Source organism: Haemaphysalis longicornis, unplaced genomic scaffold (assembly GCF_048455015.1).
Source record: "Haemaphysalis longicornis isolate Haplotype H1 unplaced genomic scaffold, Haemaphysalis longicornis Haplotype H1 scaffold_4, whole genome shotgun sequence".
NCBI lineage: Eukaryota > Metazoa > Arthropoda > Arachnida > Ixodida > Ixodidae > Haemaphysalis > Haemaphysalis longicornis.
In genome coordinates, this window is record NW_027526361.1 from 130,755,716 (window position 1) to 130,776,461 (window position 20,746).

Below are 20,746 nucleotides of genomic sequence, written 5' to 3' on the forward strand. Positions count from 1 at the left end.
GAAGAAATACCACCATGGATACCAAAAAACAACACGTAAAGACGAGACGAATATTGAGAGTGCAAACAAGGTACAATAAAATGGAAACCAGCGAGCAGAACGCCGGACGGGAAGAGGATGCACACACACACAACCCCGCTTGACTAACAACTGAACAATATGAACCAACTAACCCAGCAGTTCACTCTCTTGAAGGTACAAAAAAATGTGTCGTGACACAGGTTGAAAAGCGGAGCGCAGCTCGGCCGTCGCACAGGTAACTCGAACTTCTCGTAACACGGAATGCAAGCGGTCAGCTGCCACGTAAATAATTTTGGGGGCTTCTTTCGTGTTAATAAGCATTCAAAGGTGGTACTGTCACTCTAAGAAACTGATCATCGGAACGCTTTAAAGGGACCCTGCAACACTGTTTTAGCAGTGCAAGTAAACCTGCGCGACGTTTAGATTACACTGCCAGGAATACCTGAGCCAAATATTACACGTGCACGTGAAGCGGTGAGCGCGCAAATCGATGTGAAAGACGCGGAAAAACCAACCGCTCTCTCTTCAGTTGTCCTCATTATGCAACCCCTGGCATGGCCTAAGGGACGTCACATAGGCCATGGCTGCCCGATCGGCTGTCACTGGTCAACTTCGCGGCTAGATTCTCCCATTTCCGTCGTCGTCATCGCTGTGTACGAACCTCTTCTATGCCTGAACCTGTAAGCGCAATTTTGACGTTTCTTTTGTGTTTTGAGTGCGCGCGGAGTTTGAGTGATCAGCTCAATACTTCCCTTTCAACGGGACCACTCGACTACAACCGTTTGTTGCTTCAAAAACGCCCTACCAGCCCGAGCGCGCACTTGCGAGCAGGCACCAATGCCTGCTTTTTTGTGGCACTAGACCGGAAATAGGCCCCTCCGCGTTGCGGAGAAAAGGAGAAAACTACCCGGCATGTGATATATCGAAGGCCGCTGAAGAGAACGCCGTGCGCCGCCCCCCTCTCCGGGAGAGAGCGCGCAGCTTTCGTCGCGTTGCCCGCGGTCGAGTTGAGAGGGAACGATTATGCGCGATTTCTCATCGCGCGTAGTTTCGTTAATTGTGAACGGATTTTCATAATTCTTGCGGGACGAGATTTCTGGGACAATAGACTTTGTCCCAAAATACATTACTAGTAGTTGATGGCAAGTGTTGCAGGGTCCCTTTAAAGCCAAACCAGTTCGTCGAAGAAGCATTTAAGCACACTAGGCAAGCATATTTTCCAAGCTTTTCTCTGGTGGAAAGAAAATGAAGAGCAACCACTCACCAATACCGAAGCGAAATTTCCGTCTGCGTGTCCACTGGCATCAATCGGTTCATGAGAAAATGTCGACAAGCAGCTTCACAAGCTTACGACATTACTGACAAATGCGTTGTACCAAACAAAAACAAAATTCCCTGTAAAGCAACAGCAGACGATTTTTCGGTTCGCCCTGCAGCTTTTTTGATAAGGATAGCGCTTGCTTCTTCATAACTTTGACTGAATAAAAAGTGTGCTGACCTGCCATCCGCTGCGAAGCGGAAATAATTGGCTGTGCTATTCCTTCCCGAGTTGTCGCACCGCACAGCATCTAAGCACGCGTTGTGCCCTTTTCTCAGTTTCTCTGACAATTTGAGCCCGTTCGCACTCCAAGACACCAAAATTTTCACCTTCAAGGCATAATACAAAACTTTTACACGTGCACACAGTGAAAGCGGCAGGAGCAGACGGACAGGATGGCAGCAGAAGAGATAAGAGCGAAAGCGCCGCCTGTCGGCATAACGAATGAAGCGACTAAATAAATAAATTGGCTGCCAAATAAGGAAATAGCCCTTTAATTTATTTCTGCTTATGTTGAAAAGATAAAACTGCATATGCAAACGTTGCTGAATTTTTGCTTGGCTACCAGCATCATGGCGGCACTTTATTTTGCGATACCGAAACGAGCCGAAGTGTCCGGCCCCTGCTGTACCTTTCTCCGCCACCACGACTGACACGGAGCGCTGGCTTCGACGGCGAAGGCTAAAAATACCGCGGAACTGAACTGGATGGTCACATTGGCTGCAGCGGCAGCGACGGAGCAGCAGCATCTCAAGCCGCATTCACTGATATTGCAGGTTAGTGAAGTCAGATCCACATGTCTGTGCTGTATGTATAAATTTACTACTGCTGCTGCTGCTGCAGCCGCCGGTGTGTGAACGACTGTGATAATGCTTCCAACTTTGAAATGTTCTCTGTGTTGCAGAGGTTGTAGTCAGCCAGATTGTATTATTGACTGTGGTTCCGAATATCACACAGTGAGATGCGATGCAATTTCTGATGCCACGCTTAGGGCAAAGGGAGGTGATTATCAAAATGACTGACGCTGCAGCACTTGCAGACGCTCGAAGACGCGCTCGCAGACTCTGCAACAAGCACGAAGCGGAAATCCCGCGGGTGATGAGAGTACGGACATAAAAGTCTGGATGAAGGCAATAGCGATAAGTTCGACCACCTACTGCTACTCAAGGAAACAATTGACGGTATCGAGGACGCACTGCAGGTGTTAAGCGACCTTTATGACAACGTGCCCTCACGCACAGAGCAGAACGAGTGCGAGGTAAAGGAACTGAAAAGAGGGTGAAAAGGGTTTAGGCACGAGACAGTGAAGTAGTCCAATTAATTGATGGCCTTGACAGCCTCGAATGGAGGAACCGTCGCCTCAACCTTTGATTTCATGCCATCCGAGAGTCTGTGAACGAAAAGCTACTAGATAGGGTGAATGCACTGACAGCCAAAAACAAACTTCCAGCGCTCACGGACAGTGATGTAGTGACGTTCATCGTTTGCAGCCAAAAATGATAAAACGGCAGGCAGCGTTTGCCGGTTCGCTCGGTGGGCTAATAGGAATGCATGGTGGTTAAATCGAACGAAACTGCAAGAGGCAAACGGCAAAATCTTCATTCTTGAAAACCTCAATCCCATCAATAGCACCTAACTGAATCGCGTTTCATCCTGAAAGTACTTAGGCGTTACACTCACACAAGGCCTTTCCTGGAGTAACCATACCGACAACATCTGCGCGGAGGCTTCCAGGCCATTTGGTTTGTTGCGTCGTAATTTTCGTCATGCTCCATCTGCCATTCGTAAACTCGCTTACATAACATACGTTCGACCACCGCTCGAGTTTGCGTCACCCTTCTGGTCCCCAAACCATCACTATTTGATTAACAAGATTGAAGCAATCCAAAATAGAGCTGCAAGGTTTATTGCAGGCAATTACAAGTACCCCTCAAGTGTAACAGAGAGTAAACTAAATCTTTCACTTCACCCGCTATAACTTCGAGGCAACATTTCGCTTGTATCCCTTTTAGATGCGAAGCATCTCATCCTCGGGGCTGTGTCCCCTCCCTTGTTGTTGTCCGCCGTCCGCACTCTACTGCGCATGCGTGTCTTTTCAGCCCCGTCAGCGTTTGGCCTGACGTCAGCGCAGTACACTACAAAAATAAATAGTCAGGCGGCGCCCGGTTTCGATCCCACGACTCTTAGGCCGCAATGGGAGGTACGTGGCGCTCTTCCCACTGCGCTACAAACCGAAACGGGAGCATGGGATACGAACGCGCCTTATGTCCTTCACTCATTCAAACTACGTCAAGAAGCTACTGATACAACGGAGGCACGCGAAGCTGAACGTCAACGGAAACGACCAACTGAAAACTTTAGAAGAGGATGTTGAATTTCCCGTGGAAAAGCTGTGGCGGGAAGCGCCACGCGCCTTGCAGCTGAACCAGAGAAGAGGACGAAGAGGGCGGCCAGCAGGGTAGGAGCGTGAGCACGCAATAAAGAAAGATGAGAACCAGGGGGGGGGGGGGGGGGGGGGGTGTTCGATCAGGTAACGTGGGTGTGGGTCTCTTCACTGTCTCTACATACCCTCCGCGTGGCTCAGTGGCTAAGGCGTTGCGCTGCTGAGCACGAGATCGCGGGTTCGATTCCCTGCCGCGGCAGCCGCTTTTCTGATGGAGGCGCAAAGCAAAAACGCCCGTGTGTTCGAGATTTCGGCGCACGGTAAAGATCCCCAGGTGGTCAAAATAAATCCGGAGCCACTACGGCACGCCTCATCGCCTGCGTTGCGTCGGCACGTTAAACCCTACAGTCAATCAAACTGTCTCTACATTTCTCTACTTTTCTCTGTCTCTACGTGGGGGTTCACACTACGTTTCCATTCATGCTCCGATAAATGAAATAACATAACGGCAACACAATGGAACCTACACGGAACCCCCCTTATGCTTCGCATCCTCCTCCTGGTTCCCCACGGGAAGATGGTGTAATTTTTCCCAAATCTGTTTACAATCCAGCACACTCAACGCTTCATCTTAAAGTCCAGGCTAACATTTTACATGAGGTAAATATATAATCAACATTGTTTTTCCCGCCAGTACGGCAAAACAGACGCATTTAACTTATCCGCTCTTCCCCTGGCTATCAGACTTTGGAACGGTCTTCCTGATAATATTGCCGCCGAATCTAAGAATGACGCATTCCGTGACAGTCTTCTAGCTAACCTTTTCTCGTAATGAAGTTCTGAACTGTTATTCATTGTTTTATGTAAAATTTTATGTAACCAATTTGGTTTTTGCGTTTGAAGTGTGTGTTTGCTATTTGCCTTTGTTAATTGGAATTTGAGGGATGTTGTTCTCTGTTAGCGCAAAATATAGCTCTTGTTTTTCTTGTACTTTACGTTCGTCTGGATGAGGATTTGCTGCTGATTTCATGTCTCATTTTTTTAACTGCCTTTTTGTGTGCCTTATACAATTCCTGTTAATTTTGCACTCTTTCACTTGTAACCCACCTTACTCAATGCTCAGTTAGGGCCTGTAAGGTATTTTAAATAACATACATAACAAAAAGAACCCGACCACTGCTGTTCGAAGCTAAAACCTGAGCAAAGGTCAAGAATTACAAATATGCCTGGCGCAACAATAACCGAGTTCTGCTGCGAAAGGCTTGCAGTCTGAACAAGCAAGTCGCCAGAAGTGCTGACGACTTGGACAAGCTCGCGTAAAACAGTAAACAAAACCGAAAAAATTCCGGAAAACCCAAGGCAATGATGGCCTACGTCCTGCCACAAAACTTTCAGAATCATATAGGCAAATCGTTCTTTCAGTCTTTTAAACCTTTCTATTTAAACATAAGATCGGTCCCAAACAAGAAACTAGGTCTTGATCTGCTCCTCCAGGAGCTGAACGAGCCACTGGACGCTGTGTTTCTTACCGAAACATGGTCAAGAGACAGCACAGATGCGTATCACCTTGCTGGGTATAAAACGTACTACTTAAATAGTTCTGTTGTACGGGGTGGGGGAGCTAGTATTTTGGTGAGACATATGCCCGATTATAAATTACTCGAAGTTTTTTTTAATTCTAAACCAATATTTCGAAATTTTATCTGTTCGCACGCAAAGCTACTTGTTGGTTGTGTGTTATCGGCCTCCAAACAGAAAGATAGCACCTTTTGTGGACTACCTAGAAGCGGTTTTCTCTTTCGTAAATATGAATCATTATATTATACTAGGTGATGCATACTTCTTTGCAAACAAACCTATGTGTTCTAATGAGCCCGTATGGTCTCAGAAACAGAATTGACACGGCGAAGAGAGCGACAAAGCTCATCCTCATTGATTGACGCTTTCCTTACCAATATTGATGCATGTAGAAAATCAGGTGTACTGATCGCAGACCTCAGTGACCATTTTCCCATATTTGTATGCGCCAAAGGTAAGTTAAGCAAACGGAAGTCACGTCATATATATTTCGTTCAACACTTCACACAAAACAGCCTTCCCGGATTTTATAATAAAATTGTCAGATCATCGTGGGATCAAGTCCTTTTAGGTGTAGATGCAAACCTTGCTTACGACAAGGTCATGAAAATACTAAAACCAGTTTATAAGGAGATTTTTCCGCTAGTAGAAGTTAAGAGGAGTAAAAATATTCGAAAACCGTGGGTAGGTTCGGAGCTTCCCACCAGAATTGGAGAAAAAAATAACTTGTTCCAGAAGCTCATCAAAAGAAAAGATATGAAAATACTTCTACAATATAAAGCCTATCGTAATCGCTTATATAAAGATGTAAAGACAGCGAGACGTGAATATTTAGACAATGTTTTCAGTGCTACAGCAGGACGGATGGATGTACTTTGGCGCAAGCTAAACACGATGTTGAACGAAAAAATGGCGCCTGAAAAGGTCTCTACAATAAAGATAAATAATATAGAGCTAACGGAAACACAACTGGCAGATGCTTTCAACGAATACTTCATTAAAGTTGGCTACACCACCACTACTAACGGCCTAGCAAATTTTTAACGAATCAGTACCTCGATGTTCCTGACAAGTGAAACAGAGGTCATAAATATAAATTTTAAATTTAAGGAATAGTAGCGTCAAATATGTCGATGGTATTCAAATAAAACCAATTAAACATGTTGCGCCCCTGCTTGGTCCTGGTTTAGTGGATATATTTATGTTTGGAGCAGGCTGTAATTCCTACTAAAATGCAGGTCGCTCGAGTAAGCATTGTGCATAAAAAAGGGGACAAAAATGATATGGGAAATTACCGTCCCACATCAATCCCCGGTCTTTTCCAAAGCCTTAGAAAAACCTATTTTACAGAAAACGTCTGTCTTTGAAGGGAAACATAAGTTGCTATCCGACTCCCAGTTCGGTTTTCGCGAGGGGTTCAGTACGGAATTAGCGCTCTTAACACACAAGGAACCTATTTTAAGCCAACTGGAAGATGAAAAGTTAGTCTTGGGACTATATATTGATTGCTCGAAGTATTTGGCACTATCAACCATGAGTTGCTGATTAGGAAGCTAGAACTTTGTGGCACTCGGGGACAAGCCGGCGCTCTTACGAAATACTCCTTAAAACATCGTACTCAAATTGTAGCCCTGGATGACTGTCTCTCCGATCCACTTCGGATTTGACATGGCGTGACACAAGGTAGCATCCTAGACCCTTTTCTCTTTAATATGTATGTGAACGATGTTTACAGTAATACGCCGTCGGCTCTATTTATAAATTATGGCGATGATACAAGTATTTTATTTTCCGGGGCAATCAAGCGATGAGTTAATAAATAGCCGCATCAAATGTAGCGCACATTAAACTTGACGAATGGACCCAGAAAAATAGCTTAGGAAGGAACGTTCAAAAAACGAAAGCAGTCATAATGAACGTTCAAAAAACAAAAGAAATCGTATTTTACTGCGGTAGACTCCTGTTGAATTTGTACTTAGCTTTAGGATTCTCGGCGTTATTTTTGAAGAAACTATGTCGTGACATGCCCACATCGACTTCATTTCAACCACGTTATCACAATTAGTAGGCATAGTTTCTCGCAACCGCCATGTATTCCCTCGCAATATTATAATGTTGATTTACAATAGCCTTTTCTCTTCTAGACTCAACTACTGTCACTTGGTATTGGCGTCAACAACTAAATCTAATGTGGACAGACTACTCACTCTACAAGAAAAAGTTTTTACGAGCTGTTGAAAATGTACCGATGCACCATCATACACGCGACTTATTCACAAAATACAATATTGTCCCAGCCGCGAAATGTTATGACTGTCGACTTTAGAAGATATCTAAACAAGAAAGTAAACGCGGTGATGGTTTTATTCAGAAAATAGCTAAACTGGAAAATATGTAGAAGCATATGAGACACGTCATTTTGAGCTGTGGAAAATTACAACTTGTAGAACTACATCCGGTCTACAAATGTTAAAAAACAGACTACATCGGTTAAAAAGTTTGGATGTTAGAAACGTCAAGCTTCGGAACATAAGTTTTATGGCATTGCGAGAGGAGTTCAAAATGTAGTCCATGATTTTCTCGCCTGTCTTTCAATTTGTTATTGCCTAATTCGTCACCTTTGGGTATAGTGGTGTTAATTTGTTCCTTGTGTTAAATAATTTGTCTGATTTGTGTCAATATGCTAATTTTGTTTTCGCGCGCTATCAGGCGTAAATATGTAATAAATGAAATCTCGTAGTCATCATTTTGGCAGCGTGCCTAACACTATGTGTACAGTGATCTTGGGTGTTTTTTCTTCGTTGCAAAAAAATGCTGTTTTATTACTATGTGTATCATCCCCATTTTATGTATCATGCCCATGTATGCCAATTTTATATATCATTTCATCGCAAATTTTATGTATCATGCCAATGAATGAGGCGTGCGGCTCTGTCAAGCTGACTTCTTGCAGCTTTTTCCTCGGGTCTCCTGCATCATGCAAATGATGTGAAATAAAGTTCTATTCCATTCTATTCTCTTAAAACTAGTTACTATAGTAACCCATGCAAACGACCTGCGTGCAAGCAATTCGTATTCATCGACAAATATTTATTTTTATCTCCCGTATTTGGCGCACCCAAGCCCAGGAGAAAAACTGCGGCAATCAGTTCGTGAAAAACGGGCACTTCTTGTCGGGATTCATGCGGGAACCCGGAGGACAGTTGAAGACCTTGGCGAAAGGCCTAAAGTTGCGCATGGCCTTGTTGCAATCCACCGCGTACGGGTTGGGAGGATCGCTGGGAAACACGTGCGTGCAAGTCGTGTAGCATGCGGTCATGAGGAACACCACGTCCCCCGTCATGTCGGCGGCGATGCCCTGGTGTGCGCTGTCGTTCCGCAGAGACGCCCTGTACGCGGCGTAGGCGACCTCCAGCGCTGGGATTTCGGGGAACACACTCTCGGCTGCATCGACCCCGCCTGTGGATAGGCAGCGGTCTCGCTCGGCGAAGGCTTCCGTCGATGCGCTGAAACAGGCCAAAAGAGTTGTGTGTCGTGCTACACCTGACGTGTGTTGGGACGACAAAGCAATAAGAAACGGACAGGCTTTAAAAAAAATCACCGGCCATCTCCCCCAACGTGAAACCTGGTAAGTGGAAAAGCATGCAGTGTTTAAGTATATTCTTGGCGCCTTTGCGCTTTTGCCAACGGAGATGAAACCCTTGGGGGTAGAGGTATACAGCTTTGCTGTGTCGTGTCTTTAAAGCACGAAGTTTTCTAGCTCGAGGCTTAAACGGGTGCCCCTGTATTTCAGTGCGCAGCCTTCGGCGGCCGTCTCTGGACGGAGCCGCGTCATCGTGGTAACCAAGGGAACGATGGCAAGAACGAATAGTGAGCGAAAGCAAAGGAGGAGAGTATCGCGAAATTGTGAGAGGAGGGCTGTTCGTCGTGGCGGCGCGAGCGCTCACCGAAAGTGTGCGGTGGCTGAGGGGGGTGGGGGGGGGGGGGCAGTATTTTGTGCCCGCACGAGACGCTCGTCTGCGCGACGCTGGCGAAAACGTGAGGGGGGGGAGGGGGGTCGTGCGCATGACGATGGTGTGTGTTCCCTGCCTTAGACGCGGGTCGCGGTCCCTTCATAAGACGCACTTCGCGCCGCTGACGCAGGCTCATCATCGCTGCCGTCGAGAGAACCCTCGAGTGAGTGCTGCCTCAGCGCACTGCTACTGCGCCCAAATGTTGAATTAGGGAGTATCGTAATCGCAAGGCAATTTTCGTAAGTACGCGTTACGTTCGAGCGCGAGGCGTAAACGACGGTCTCGGTATTTTAGTACATGAGCCGACGGTTATGACGACGACATGAGACGCCGACAGCCCCAGCACCTCAGGGGCTTCGCCCCGAAAAGTAGAGAGACAAATTTAAAGCCGAAGAGTTATTTTCAAAACAAAGAGGCTGCGTTCAGTCGAGGTGATTAAATTTTTTAAAGACTATATTTTTTTTTACGTCACTTCAACGGGAAAATTTAATTTGGTCTGTCTGTATGCCTGTCCGTCTGTCCCTTGATTCCGCCTCCCGACAAACAGAACAATCAATACTTTGTTGTTCTAAGAAAAGGGAGGCAAAACTCGCCGCGTATATGCTCACTCCACAGCAAGTATTGTCGAGAGACGAGTTTTTCTGCCGTGGAGGAAGAAAAAGTTATATGCCGTTTTTGCGAAGCGTGAAGCCTAGTTATAAAAATTAGCAGTGGCTTAGCTCGGCTATACCAGGATATACGTAGCGTGAGCTAAGGTTCAGCTGGTTATTCTTAGGTTTCCTGGTTGTCTAGGATTAGCTCTTTATTATGCTTACTGCTGCTAAAGCGGTTTGCAATCCAATCCAACCCAATCCAACCCAGTCTAGTCACTGCTTCTCCCGCATGAGCAGCACGGCTCTCCAGGGGCCACGCGAAACGGCTATCAAGCGGCTCCGGCGCAGTGACAGACTTGGCTACAGCGCAACGGAGCCGACAGCTGGGCACGCGCCGGCAACAGTGCGTCTGCCGCGGCTATGACGTCACTCCTCTGGAAGGCTCATACTGGTGAATGCGGAGACCCAGTTCTCCACACACCCGTACTACACTTGGATTGGATTTACTATACAATCCAATTTAATCCAATCAAATCCCAATGCCAATCCAATCCAAGCCAATCCAATCCAATCTCATTCTCTTCGCGCATGCGCAGTACGGCCCTTCACGGCCCACGGGAAACTGCTCAACCTCGGCCAGAGTAGCTTACACTACAAAAAAACGAAATCAAAGTGGGCTCTCAGGTCACTGTGACACGTGACCCCACCACGTGGGAGCGCGCGGTGGGATTTATTGACCTCCGAATACAGGGGGGCCTGCTAAAAGCTCCCTCCAGCCAGACCTCTGGCATGACACCAGAAGAAAAAAGAACTTGTGGGTGACTTTCTGGGCCGACACCCGCAAGCTCGGGAAAGCGATTGATTGATTGATTGATTGATTGATTGATTGATTGATTGATTGATTGATTGATTGATTGATTGATTGATTGATTGATTGATTGATTGATTGATTGATTGATTGATTGATTGATTGATTGATTGTGAGGTTTAACGCGCCGACGCTAGACAGAGGATGGTGCTTCGTAGTGGAGACCTCCGCATTAATTTTCACCACCTGGGGATCTTCAATGTGCGCCGAAATCTTGAACACACGGCCGTTTTCGCTTTTCTCCTCCATCACAAAAGCGGTCGCCGAGGCCGGGAATCGAACACGTGTTCTTGGGCTGAGCAGCTGCTACTTCATTTCACCATTTCTCTTGCGCTTCCCTCTCTAACCCTCTTTCCTTCTCCCGTCTCGCTCGTCCCACGACCAACACTGCAGGTTTGCTCAAACCCATTTAAATTTCCCGCGATCCGCTGTTCACGCGCCATCTTTTGAAACCTTTCCATACTGTTGTACTTCGATTGCTGCCACGAGGTTTCGGCTCGCGCGCGTGTCCTTTCTGTATTTTGAGCAAAAAATTGATCTAAATGCAATTTTTTTTTGTTATTGCGAATTTCAAGCACACACCTATTTTTAATTCGAAAAATACTGATTTATTGACTGATTGGTTGTAGGGTTTAACGCGCCGTAGCGCAGGGCTCCGGAATAATTTTGACCACCTGGGGACCTTTAACGTGCGCCGAAATCACGTACACACGGACGTTTGTCATTTCGCCTTCATCAGAAAAGCGGCCGCCGCGGCCGGGAATAGAACCTGCGACCTCGTGCTCAGCAGCGCAATGCCTTAGCCCCTGAGTCACAGCGGTGGGTATTAGAACACTGCCATTACCAGTTATGCACTGATGTTTTGCTTCAAATATGCCTGACATTTCTCTTTGCTAAAAAATTTGGACCGAAAAGATAGCTCAAAACGTTCGGGCTTAGCGGCCCAAGAAAGGCTATTGTCTGTGCAAAAGGTGTACGGATAGGGAAATGGGCGGCACGGAGGCCTCCAATTCACGAGTTTTCAAATAACGGGCGCTTAAAGCGCACAGCGTGTAGCAACGCGTACCGGGAAGGTAGTGGGAGCGCGTCCCGTTGCGGTCACCCGAAAGTGGGATTCCGGAATGTACCCGACATATGGACCTTTTTATTAAAACTTATTTGTCCTGGGAGCTTCCATTTTATCAGCGGGCTGTGCTAGTGGCTCTATGGTTGGCGCAGTCGACTGGGAGATGTAACTCCGCATCCGCAACACAGCCCAGAACATGTCTTGATCTTTTCACAGATTACCAGGTGAAAAGGTTTATATACTACAAAGAAGAAGGGCTTAAATATGTGCAGGCATATGCAAGAACTGTTTGTTTCACCAGACTGATCCTGACGTTTAAACGTGGCATTTGTAAATCACCATTTCCCGCAACGCATTTGTGCTCTATTCAAAACGGACAACTGTTACGTTCAACATCGCGTTTCCATAAAACCGCGTACCGTACTTACCCGATTCTAACGCGCACTTTTTTTTCCGGAAAAATAGGTCGAAAAATCGCATGCGCGTTAGAATCGGATACGAAACCGAAACTGCCGAAACAACGAAAATTTCGCCCCGCCCATCGCCATCTCAAGCTGGCGCCAAAGCTTTTAGCAACGATTTTTCGGACGCAGGAAGCATAGGCGCTAGGCGTTTCTATCAGCGTTCACACAAACCGTCAAACCGTTCCACTTGCGCGCTTGATAACAGCAATGGCAGCAGCGGCTCTCACGCGTTCAAAACGAGCGGTCGGCTGAAGCGTGCGCCTCTGGAGAAGCTCGCAGTATGGGCGTTCGAGGCGTGGGCCACAATCCCATCGACCATGGTTGAACGTCCGTTTTGAAGTGTGGCATCGCGAACCCGCTTGACGGTACCAAGGACGAGATGTTGTGGTCAGCGGAGAGCGACGAGGAGTGAGATTAGTGCGATTATTTCGAGAAATAAATCGCCCGTTTCTCTCGCATTCATTTTTCTTGCTCACAAAGTTCCGTGCGCGTTACAATCGGAGGTGCAAATTTTTTCGGTTTTTTTGCCAGGAAAATCGGGTGCGCGTTAGAATCGGGGGCTCGTTAGAATCGGGTAATTAAGGTAATTGATATCCTCTCGCACCTGCAGAAAACGCTTCGGGCTCCTACTTTGCCTATGTGAAGTGTATAAACAATCGTTGCATTCGAAAGTTAGACAAGTTGTTAAGATATGCTTTGCACATCCGCAGTGCACGCTGAAATAACTTTCGCTCTTGCGCACCGTCACAGCACCGATGACATTGTGGGAGTCAAGCCATCACCTGGACAGCTTCACTCAGCTACGTATTCCTAGTAAGGCATGCATAAGTGAGGTGAAAAGCAAAAACGCGCGTGTGTACGAGATTTCGGCGCACGTTAAAAATTTCCAGGTGGTCAAAATTAATCCGGAGCCCTCCATTACAGCTCGCCTCATCGCCTGCGTTGCGTCGACGCGTTAAGCTCTACAATCAATCAATGTATAAGTGACTTTACACATACATACAAAAGTAGATACAGGATGTTTCCGTGTGTATACCTTCTGGTTCCGTATATTTTTCTGTGCTGCATATCACCACTATGAACAACCAACTAGCCCAGTCAACAGCTTTTCTAAGTACTAATGAAGTTCGTCACAACGAAGCGCATGTGGCGAACTTCACTGCTGACCTCACAGCAATTTGAACACTAGGGGCATTTATGTATTCTGTACAGCGGCCCATTGGACCATGCTGAGGTCCCCGTCATACCTCGAGATGAAAGGGCGGCCATAAGTCCCGTTGGGGTGCCATTGGATGCCCTTGCTGTCGAGGGACCGCAGCAGCTCAAGCGCCACGGAAAAGCCGAAGCCTCCATACAGCATGGACTTGGTTCCCTTCGCGTAGTACAGCGGCCGGTTCAGAACGCCCACGGCCACGTCCACACTCCCAAAGGGCTCCGAGAGGATCATGTACGGCCTCATGAAGCTCGTTTCAAGGCCCGAATCATCAGCGGCCTTACGAAGTTCATCATTGGCCGCCGTGGCATGCATTGACACGAACCAATAGGCGGCCAGCGAGGACTCTTTTTCGGGAAAGTCAGCGTAGAGACGCTCCAGCTCGTCGTCATCTCTAAGGTACATAGCGGGGAGCCATGCGCGCAAACGAATCGATGAAACCTTCTGGGCCGCCAGTCGTCTACTCGCGTCGTCCAGCCACAGAGACTTGTTGGCAAGATCCCCCGCGGCCAAGGTGAGGTTTTTGAAGGCTTCGTCGATGAAGGCGCGCTTTTCAGGTGAAAATCGAGCCACGGAGTGGAGAGCGGCTACGAGCAATGGATAAGCGGCTTCGACGGTCGACGCGCAGTAAAGCGGCCGATAAATCCTTACGATGGAATCGTCGCCGAAGCGGTAATTCAGGAGCTTGTAGTCGGTGATCGAGGCGGCTAGCTGAACCAAGGACCAGGAAATAAAGGAAAGAAGCCGGTGGGGGGCGTTTCGGTACTTCTCCAGGACTTTCCCGACCTTTTCTAAGAATTCAGTGTCACTCAGCCATACTAGGTCGTCGGACTGCAGCTCTGGGCGCCCGCTGAGGCTGACCCGAAGAACGCGGAGCCACTCATTGGACGACACAGTTGGTGTGTACAGTTCCATCTGGCTCACTTGCACCAACGCCGATTGGCCAAACGGAGGTACGAGGGCTGAGTGGAGCAGCTCAAGTATGTGCAGCTCTACGCGTAACGTGTCGTTGATCACCGTATCGTTTATGCTACTGCGACCATCCTCACTCAGTTGATCCCGAAAAAGTGCAACATAGTCGGTATGGATGCCAGACTTCTTAACGTAAAGGTGTTGAATAAGAGAAGCCCGAAGGTACTGCCCAGGAGAGATAGATACCAGCCACTTCTGATCCAGCGGCCTCCGAAAAGTCTTCACGTGAAAAAGTACCGGTACTTGCCACTTGACAGCTAAAGTTACGAGGATGTCCAGTGGACTGACGTGCTTGTAAGGGCTACTTCCGGGCCACGCCAGCTTGCACGCCTTGAGGAAGTCGCGAAACAGGGTGACGTTCGCGCCGTACTCCTGCGCCCGCCCCATGCAGGACTCGTACATTGCCAGGGGCTTCTTGCCAACGGGAAGCTTCTGACTGCCAAGGAGAAGCGTCGCCCTCAACTCCGAGCTCGCCAAGATACGCCCCTCGTCTATAGTGGACGCGTAGTAGGCACCGTATTCCTCCCGTGGGGTCCAGGCGGAGCATACGTAGGCGGCGAAGTCCTCGCAAGGGTCAAGTCCTTTTCTACCACTTTCGCGGAGCAGCTGACTGTGCAGGAGACAGTCCTCAGTCTCGCAGAAGGGCTCCCGTGGCTGCACGTGTCCCTTCGCTGTCCACAAGGCCAAAGTCAATGCGACCACAGCGACTACCACCAGACCCACGGAGGTGAACCGGATTATCGCGCAAGGTATTTTCGGAAACACGTCGGTCCATTTGGGGTCGATCACTGGTGGTGGTACGGCCTGAAACAAAGAATCAAATATGGTTTATTTTTTTAAGCCACCACACTGGAACTGAAACTATAGAGGGTGGTACCGTTTTGTTTACTGTGTGTGGGAAGGAGCAGTTTGGCGCTTTTTAAGCACTATTTTAAGTCCGATTCCTAGAACCTATAAACGGGAGGAGATTTATCTGCCCTTTATTAAACGAATACTCACACAAAATTTTCCGTTTGTGTTAAATTGCTTTACTAACGGTGGTTTTGAACTGCGATTTGTGGGTCCGGGCCAATAATATTGAAACTTTGAGTTAGAATGACGATGTCCAATAATTATTCAGAACTTCGTGAACTCGTGCAGCCAAGGTTTCCATGCAAGCACTCTTGTAGCAAGAGGACGGGTCTGTCCGTCTGTAACGCTTGCCGTGTCACACTTTCGCTGCGTAGTACAATGTTTACATAACAGTAAACGCAATACATAGAAAGATTTCACGTCAATATAAACGAATCTTCACGTGCTTGAGTTTCGAACCTCCACATGTACGGTTTGCCCGCTACACCCCGCAGCGTTCTAACAAGCGGCACAAAAGAGTTCCGTGTCTGTTGCTGTAGCTTCGAGGTGCGGTCACAGCGTCCAGGCACCTGGACGTGCCCCCGAGGAACGACAATGAAAGTTTAGCGAAACCATGCTTGGCTACATTTCCCTGTTACCGACTCGTCGCAGTCCAGCCATGCGCTGCCTGAATGCCCGGAAAGGAACATAGCCTGGACATTCCTTCAGCGATTTGTTTTGGCATGCAGCGTTCCCTTCCTCACCACACGGCAAAGGTCCGCCGTCGGTGCAGAGTCCGTGCCTCCGCGTCCGGCTGTTTCCTACTTTAACCGTTCACTTCTGAACAACAAAGATGCAGAAACACCGCACGAAATCTTCCGTTTCCCTTACATTACCTAGAGGAGGTCGCCGCAGGCATTTTAAGTGTGGAGGTACATTTTAATGTACTTGACCGGCAGTGCACGCGTTCATTTACTTAGGAATACTCGAATAAACTAAAAAATAAGAAAAAACTAAACTAAACTTCTTCTTGTTGTTCTTCTCGTTCTTACTAGTTTGCTGATAACTTGCTTAGAGTCATAATCTATTTGGAAACAAGTTGCCACTCTACTGCACGTATCGTTAGGGGTGGCGAGGCCACGCGTGCAGGAGCCTAAAACAGACCCGCCGCGGTGGCTCAGTGGCTAAGGCGTTGCGCTGCTGAGCGCAAGGTCGCGGGTTCGATTCCCGGCCGCGGCGACCGCTTTTCTGATGGAGGCGAAAAGCAAAAACGCCCGTGTGTACGAGATTTCGGCGCACGTTAAAGATCCCCATGTGGTCAAAATTAATCCTGAGCCCGCCTGCGTTGCGTTGCGTCGGCGTGTTAAACCCTACAATCAATTTTTTTAGTTTTTCAAAATTTAGTTCGACCAATTATCTCCAGTTACGCTATTATAACGATTAGAGGTGGAACTTTCGCGAAATTTGCATTATTGTGGAAATGCCATGCGCTACACGTTTTGACAGTTTCCGTAATTTTTTTATATTTTTTTTTAGTTTTTTTAAATTTCGCTCGACCAATTATCTCCATTTACGTTATTCTAACGATAACATTTGTTGTTCAAATCTGAAATATTGTGGAAATGCAGGGCGTTACACGGTTTGCCATTTTCCGTAATTATTTTATATTTTTCTTATTTTCCTAGTTTTTCAAAATTTCGTTCAACCACAATGATTTCCATTTACGCAATTATAACGATTACAGGTGAATTTTTGGCGATATCTACATTATTGTAGAAATGCCATGCGATGTACGCTTTGACATTTTTTTGTAATTTTGAATATTTTTGTCATTTTTAGTTATCTCCATTTACGTTTTTCTAACGATTACATTTGGAACTTTGGCGAAATCTGCATTTTTGTGGAAATGCACGGCGTTACACGCTCCTGGCTGTGGAGGTACTCGGCAAAGATTGCTACGACAACAATAATCGGGCACACTCCGGGTAGAACAGTCATGGTGTATGGCCATCGTGGACCTGAAGGCGGTGGCGGCAAACTGTGAAGCGACGTAACTAATGCTAGACTACTGGGCGCCAACACGTAAATGTTCGGGAAAAGAAAGTTACGCATTCGGGAAAAGATCTGGTACTATGGGTGACACTGAGCACCGCTACTATAGATGCGGACGTCAACTATCCGCTGCGATCATAAGCGCTCGCCATGCTTAGTCGGAAACACGAGGCTGCTCTGCGTGATTTACAGCCGACGCCATCGGCGTGCCTCTATCTATTAGCGCAAGTAATTATGCCCGACAACGTGGTCCACACTGACAGGCCTACCGCTCCCGACGCACCCCTTCTTGTTTGCATGCTGACGGGCTCTCACCATATCACGTTGGCTCTAAAAACCGACTCCCTTGTCGGCATCCTCGCACGGGCCATGAGTAAAATTGACTGACGTTTTACAAAGCAGTTTAAGGGGAAAGATGTGGGGGCCAAGCCCCAATCGGAGCGAGGAGGCGCTAGCGACGTCATCCTCCTTGGTGGGGCCAGGGCGATCCTCGCGCGCCTCCCTACGAGGCGACGGGGGATGGGCGCAGGAGACTCCCGGAGAGGCCGCCCTTGGGACGCGCAGCGATCGCACGGTACGTAAATGCCTCGGCCACTTTTGGCCGTTTCTTGCTCTGCCCGTTGTTTCCCACTTCCGTGGGTCACGGCACCCACCGTGTCGATTTGCGCATGCCTTGATTTGCGTCAGTGCGTCTATCTAGGACGTCCGGCGAGTCTCCGCGGGCCTATTCCACTCCTTGGTGGGTTGCCCCGCGTCCACGATGTGAATTCCGCCGTCTAAGGTCAGTGGACGAGCGCCCATGCCACCCGGTCGAGTCCAGTGGCTTGAAATCTGTAGCGGCCACTGAGAGCCCCTTTCCTCTGTCAGCGAGCGTTGCGGCCGGCCAGCGCCGGCGGACGCTATAACTTCTACCCGACTACGGGCTGGGCACATGCTGGGTGTATGCCCCAGGGGCTAGGTGCGTAGTGCATTGTAGTGTTTGTATCGTGATTACCCGCTTAATAAACCCCCTGTACTATGAAAGGTATCGCTTCCCTGTGAAGTGACTGACAACGTACACTCGCAGCGAGAGGCGTAGCTCGCTCTCGAACCCGTTGTGGGCAGATTCTCTCGGCAGGGCAGTTCGGTGCAGCGCGAGAGCAGCGAGAATAACGACGGCCCGTTATTCTGTTATATACATGTGTTCCTTAATGGCAACGATTAAGGATAGGATATGCCCACAAAGTCCCTAAAAAATATATCCACATACACCGCGAGATTTTTACTAACGATGTCTTAAGTTGTAAATTTCAAGCATCTACTCAAAAGTTCCACATGTCATTACTGCGCTCGCATAATCATTTGGTGTAGGGTGCGTGTAACACAAGATCAGAAGATCTGTTAAGGCTGCTTCTAACCTCACAGCCAGCGCGAGGATTACTACCTCCGGGAAATTCTCACGGCCGTTTCCATAAAAGCAGGCTGCATAAATACGCTGAATAATATTACCTTCCAACGTAACCTAATAAAATCTAACCTAACGTAGCCCAACCTAACGTATCAACCTAGACAAATCCAGCCCAACTGCAACAATCGTCGCATATTCCAGCCCAACGACGCAGAATACTATCTATATTTAACCTAATCCAACCTATTGAAAATGCATGCACGTCAATCTTCTGATATAGTAATAACTAGTATAAAAAAGCATTAACAAAATCACCGTGAGCGAAAACTTCAAAAATTTTGAAAGCTAAAACAAACAACTCCAGCCATTCCGGACTCGAACCTTAACCTTCTCGTTTAAAAGCGAGTGCTATAACACAGCGCCTCAGGAGCACCTGTAGGAAAGCGTTTTTAGAAAATATTTGTGCCATAAAATCTCCTGAGGGCGTGCTTAGCCAATCAGAGGCGACTGTCGTGAGAACTTCCTGGCGGCGATTCTCACGGATGCCGGGAATAGACGCTACCATCTATAATTGCGGGAGCAAGTGGAATGACTTACTATGCTTTGGAGGTCGTGAATGTTGAAGCTTTTGCTAGACGATTGGACCCGATGAACCGGAACCGATTTGGTCTTCCGTGGAAAAGGTCTTGGGAAAGACATGACTCGCGGGAACTGGCGTTTAGCAGGCGCACCCCGTGAGGAGGTTGGCCAAGCACTGCTGTATCTGACCACGGGTGATTTTTTGGGCAGCTCCGATGACGCGAACCCTGGATCGGGGGGACAGGCAGTCGCTATCGCTGGCGGTGCTGGGGCGACTTGTGCCTCGGGTGTTTCCGTGGTTGGCATCCGTGCTTCCGCGGTGGCTTCTGTAGGCGTCACTTGAGTCACACAAATGGGGTTCTGGGGTTGACTGTCGAGTTGTGTGGGTGACAGCTTCGTTGAAGCACTAGTTGACAAAACCTGTGAGGCAGCTGAGCGATTGGGTAAAGCTATCGCTGGAGCTTCATAAGACCCAGTTCTCGACGCTCTCCCATAAAATGGGAGCAGCGACACGAGGTAAGAAAAACGTCGTAGGGAAGCTTTCCTGAAAGACTGGCGGTCGTCCACCTGGCGCCTCGGGACGGAATCAGTGGTGTAAAGCGATGTCCCATCGGGGAACGCAAGGAGGAGCGGGCCCTCTGCTGATGACAGTTCCTCGACTGGAGGCGCGAGGCGCAGGTTATGTGAAGTGCGGCCGGCGGGGATTTCGGCCATCTTAGCATCGGTGCCGGTGGGGCTGGCAGAGCTGCTCGTGACCTGTTGTTGCGTTTGGCTGAGAGGTTCAGTTGGCTTCGCTGACTTTTCAACTCTGACGCCAGCGTCTGTGGTCTCGACAGGAGGTGCGAGGTCTTGCGGTGAGACTGCCTTCGCTTTCAAACTGTTGTCGTCGCCTGCAGTCCGCTCGATGGGAACAGACGATGCCCCCGACTTGCTTGTGGACGTCGAGGAGCGAGGCGCTTCAGCTTTGCCGGACTGGGATGGGCGCTTTCGACTCTTACGCTTTCTTCCGGGCGAGCCCTGGCTGCTCTCGATGGACTTGGACATCCCTCTTGCTTTTTCAGCGTCCATACGGAGGAACCCACGCGAGATGTGCCATAGAAGATGGGGTTCTTCCTCAAATTCGTTCCGGCGCGTGACCTAAGCGCCCGCAAGGCGGACAGATGCTTCGTCTTCCTTCCGTGCCTAGAGAAAAAAATTATGGGGAATGGGCGAGTTTTTGTTCCCATTGCGTGGTGGTGGTGGTGGTGGTGGCCCATAAAGTGGCACATACCCACTCAGGGGGATTGGCCAAGAAGAGTGTGTTTTTTTTTAACTAAAAAACCAGATTGGCAAAAAGGTGAAGTCGAAGAAAGAATTTAGAATATAGGTTGAAGACAGAAATAGAACAAGAAAGAGGAGCGAGAGAGCC

The 20,746-nt window shown here is 48.2% G+C and overlaps 1 protein-coding gene across 1 annotated transcript; it reads right to left on the reverse strand.

Moving 5' to 3' along the window:
* Positions 1-8,445: 8,445 nt before the first annotated feature.
* LOC144180005 (endothelin-converting enzyme 2-like) lies at positions 8,446-20,382 on the reverse strand. The gene is made up of 3 exons (XM_077708416.1): positions 19,906-20,382; positions 13,552-15,293; positions 8,446-8,806 (listed from the first exon to the last, which is right to left on the reverse strand). Exons 1-3 carry the CDS (start codon positions 20,380-20,382, stop codon positions 8,446-8,448), a joined length of 2,580 nt encoding a protein of 859 aa, XP_077564542.1.
* Between the last annotated feature and the right edge of the window lie 364 nt (positions 20,383-20,746).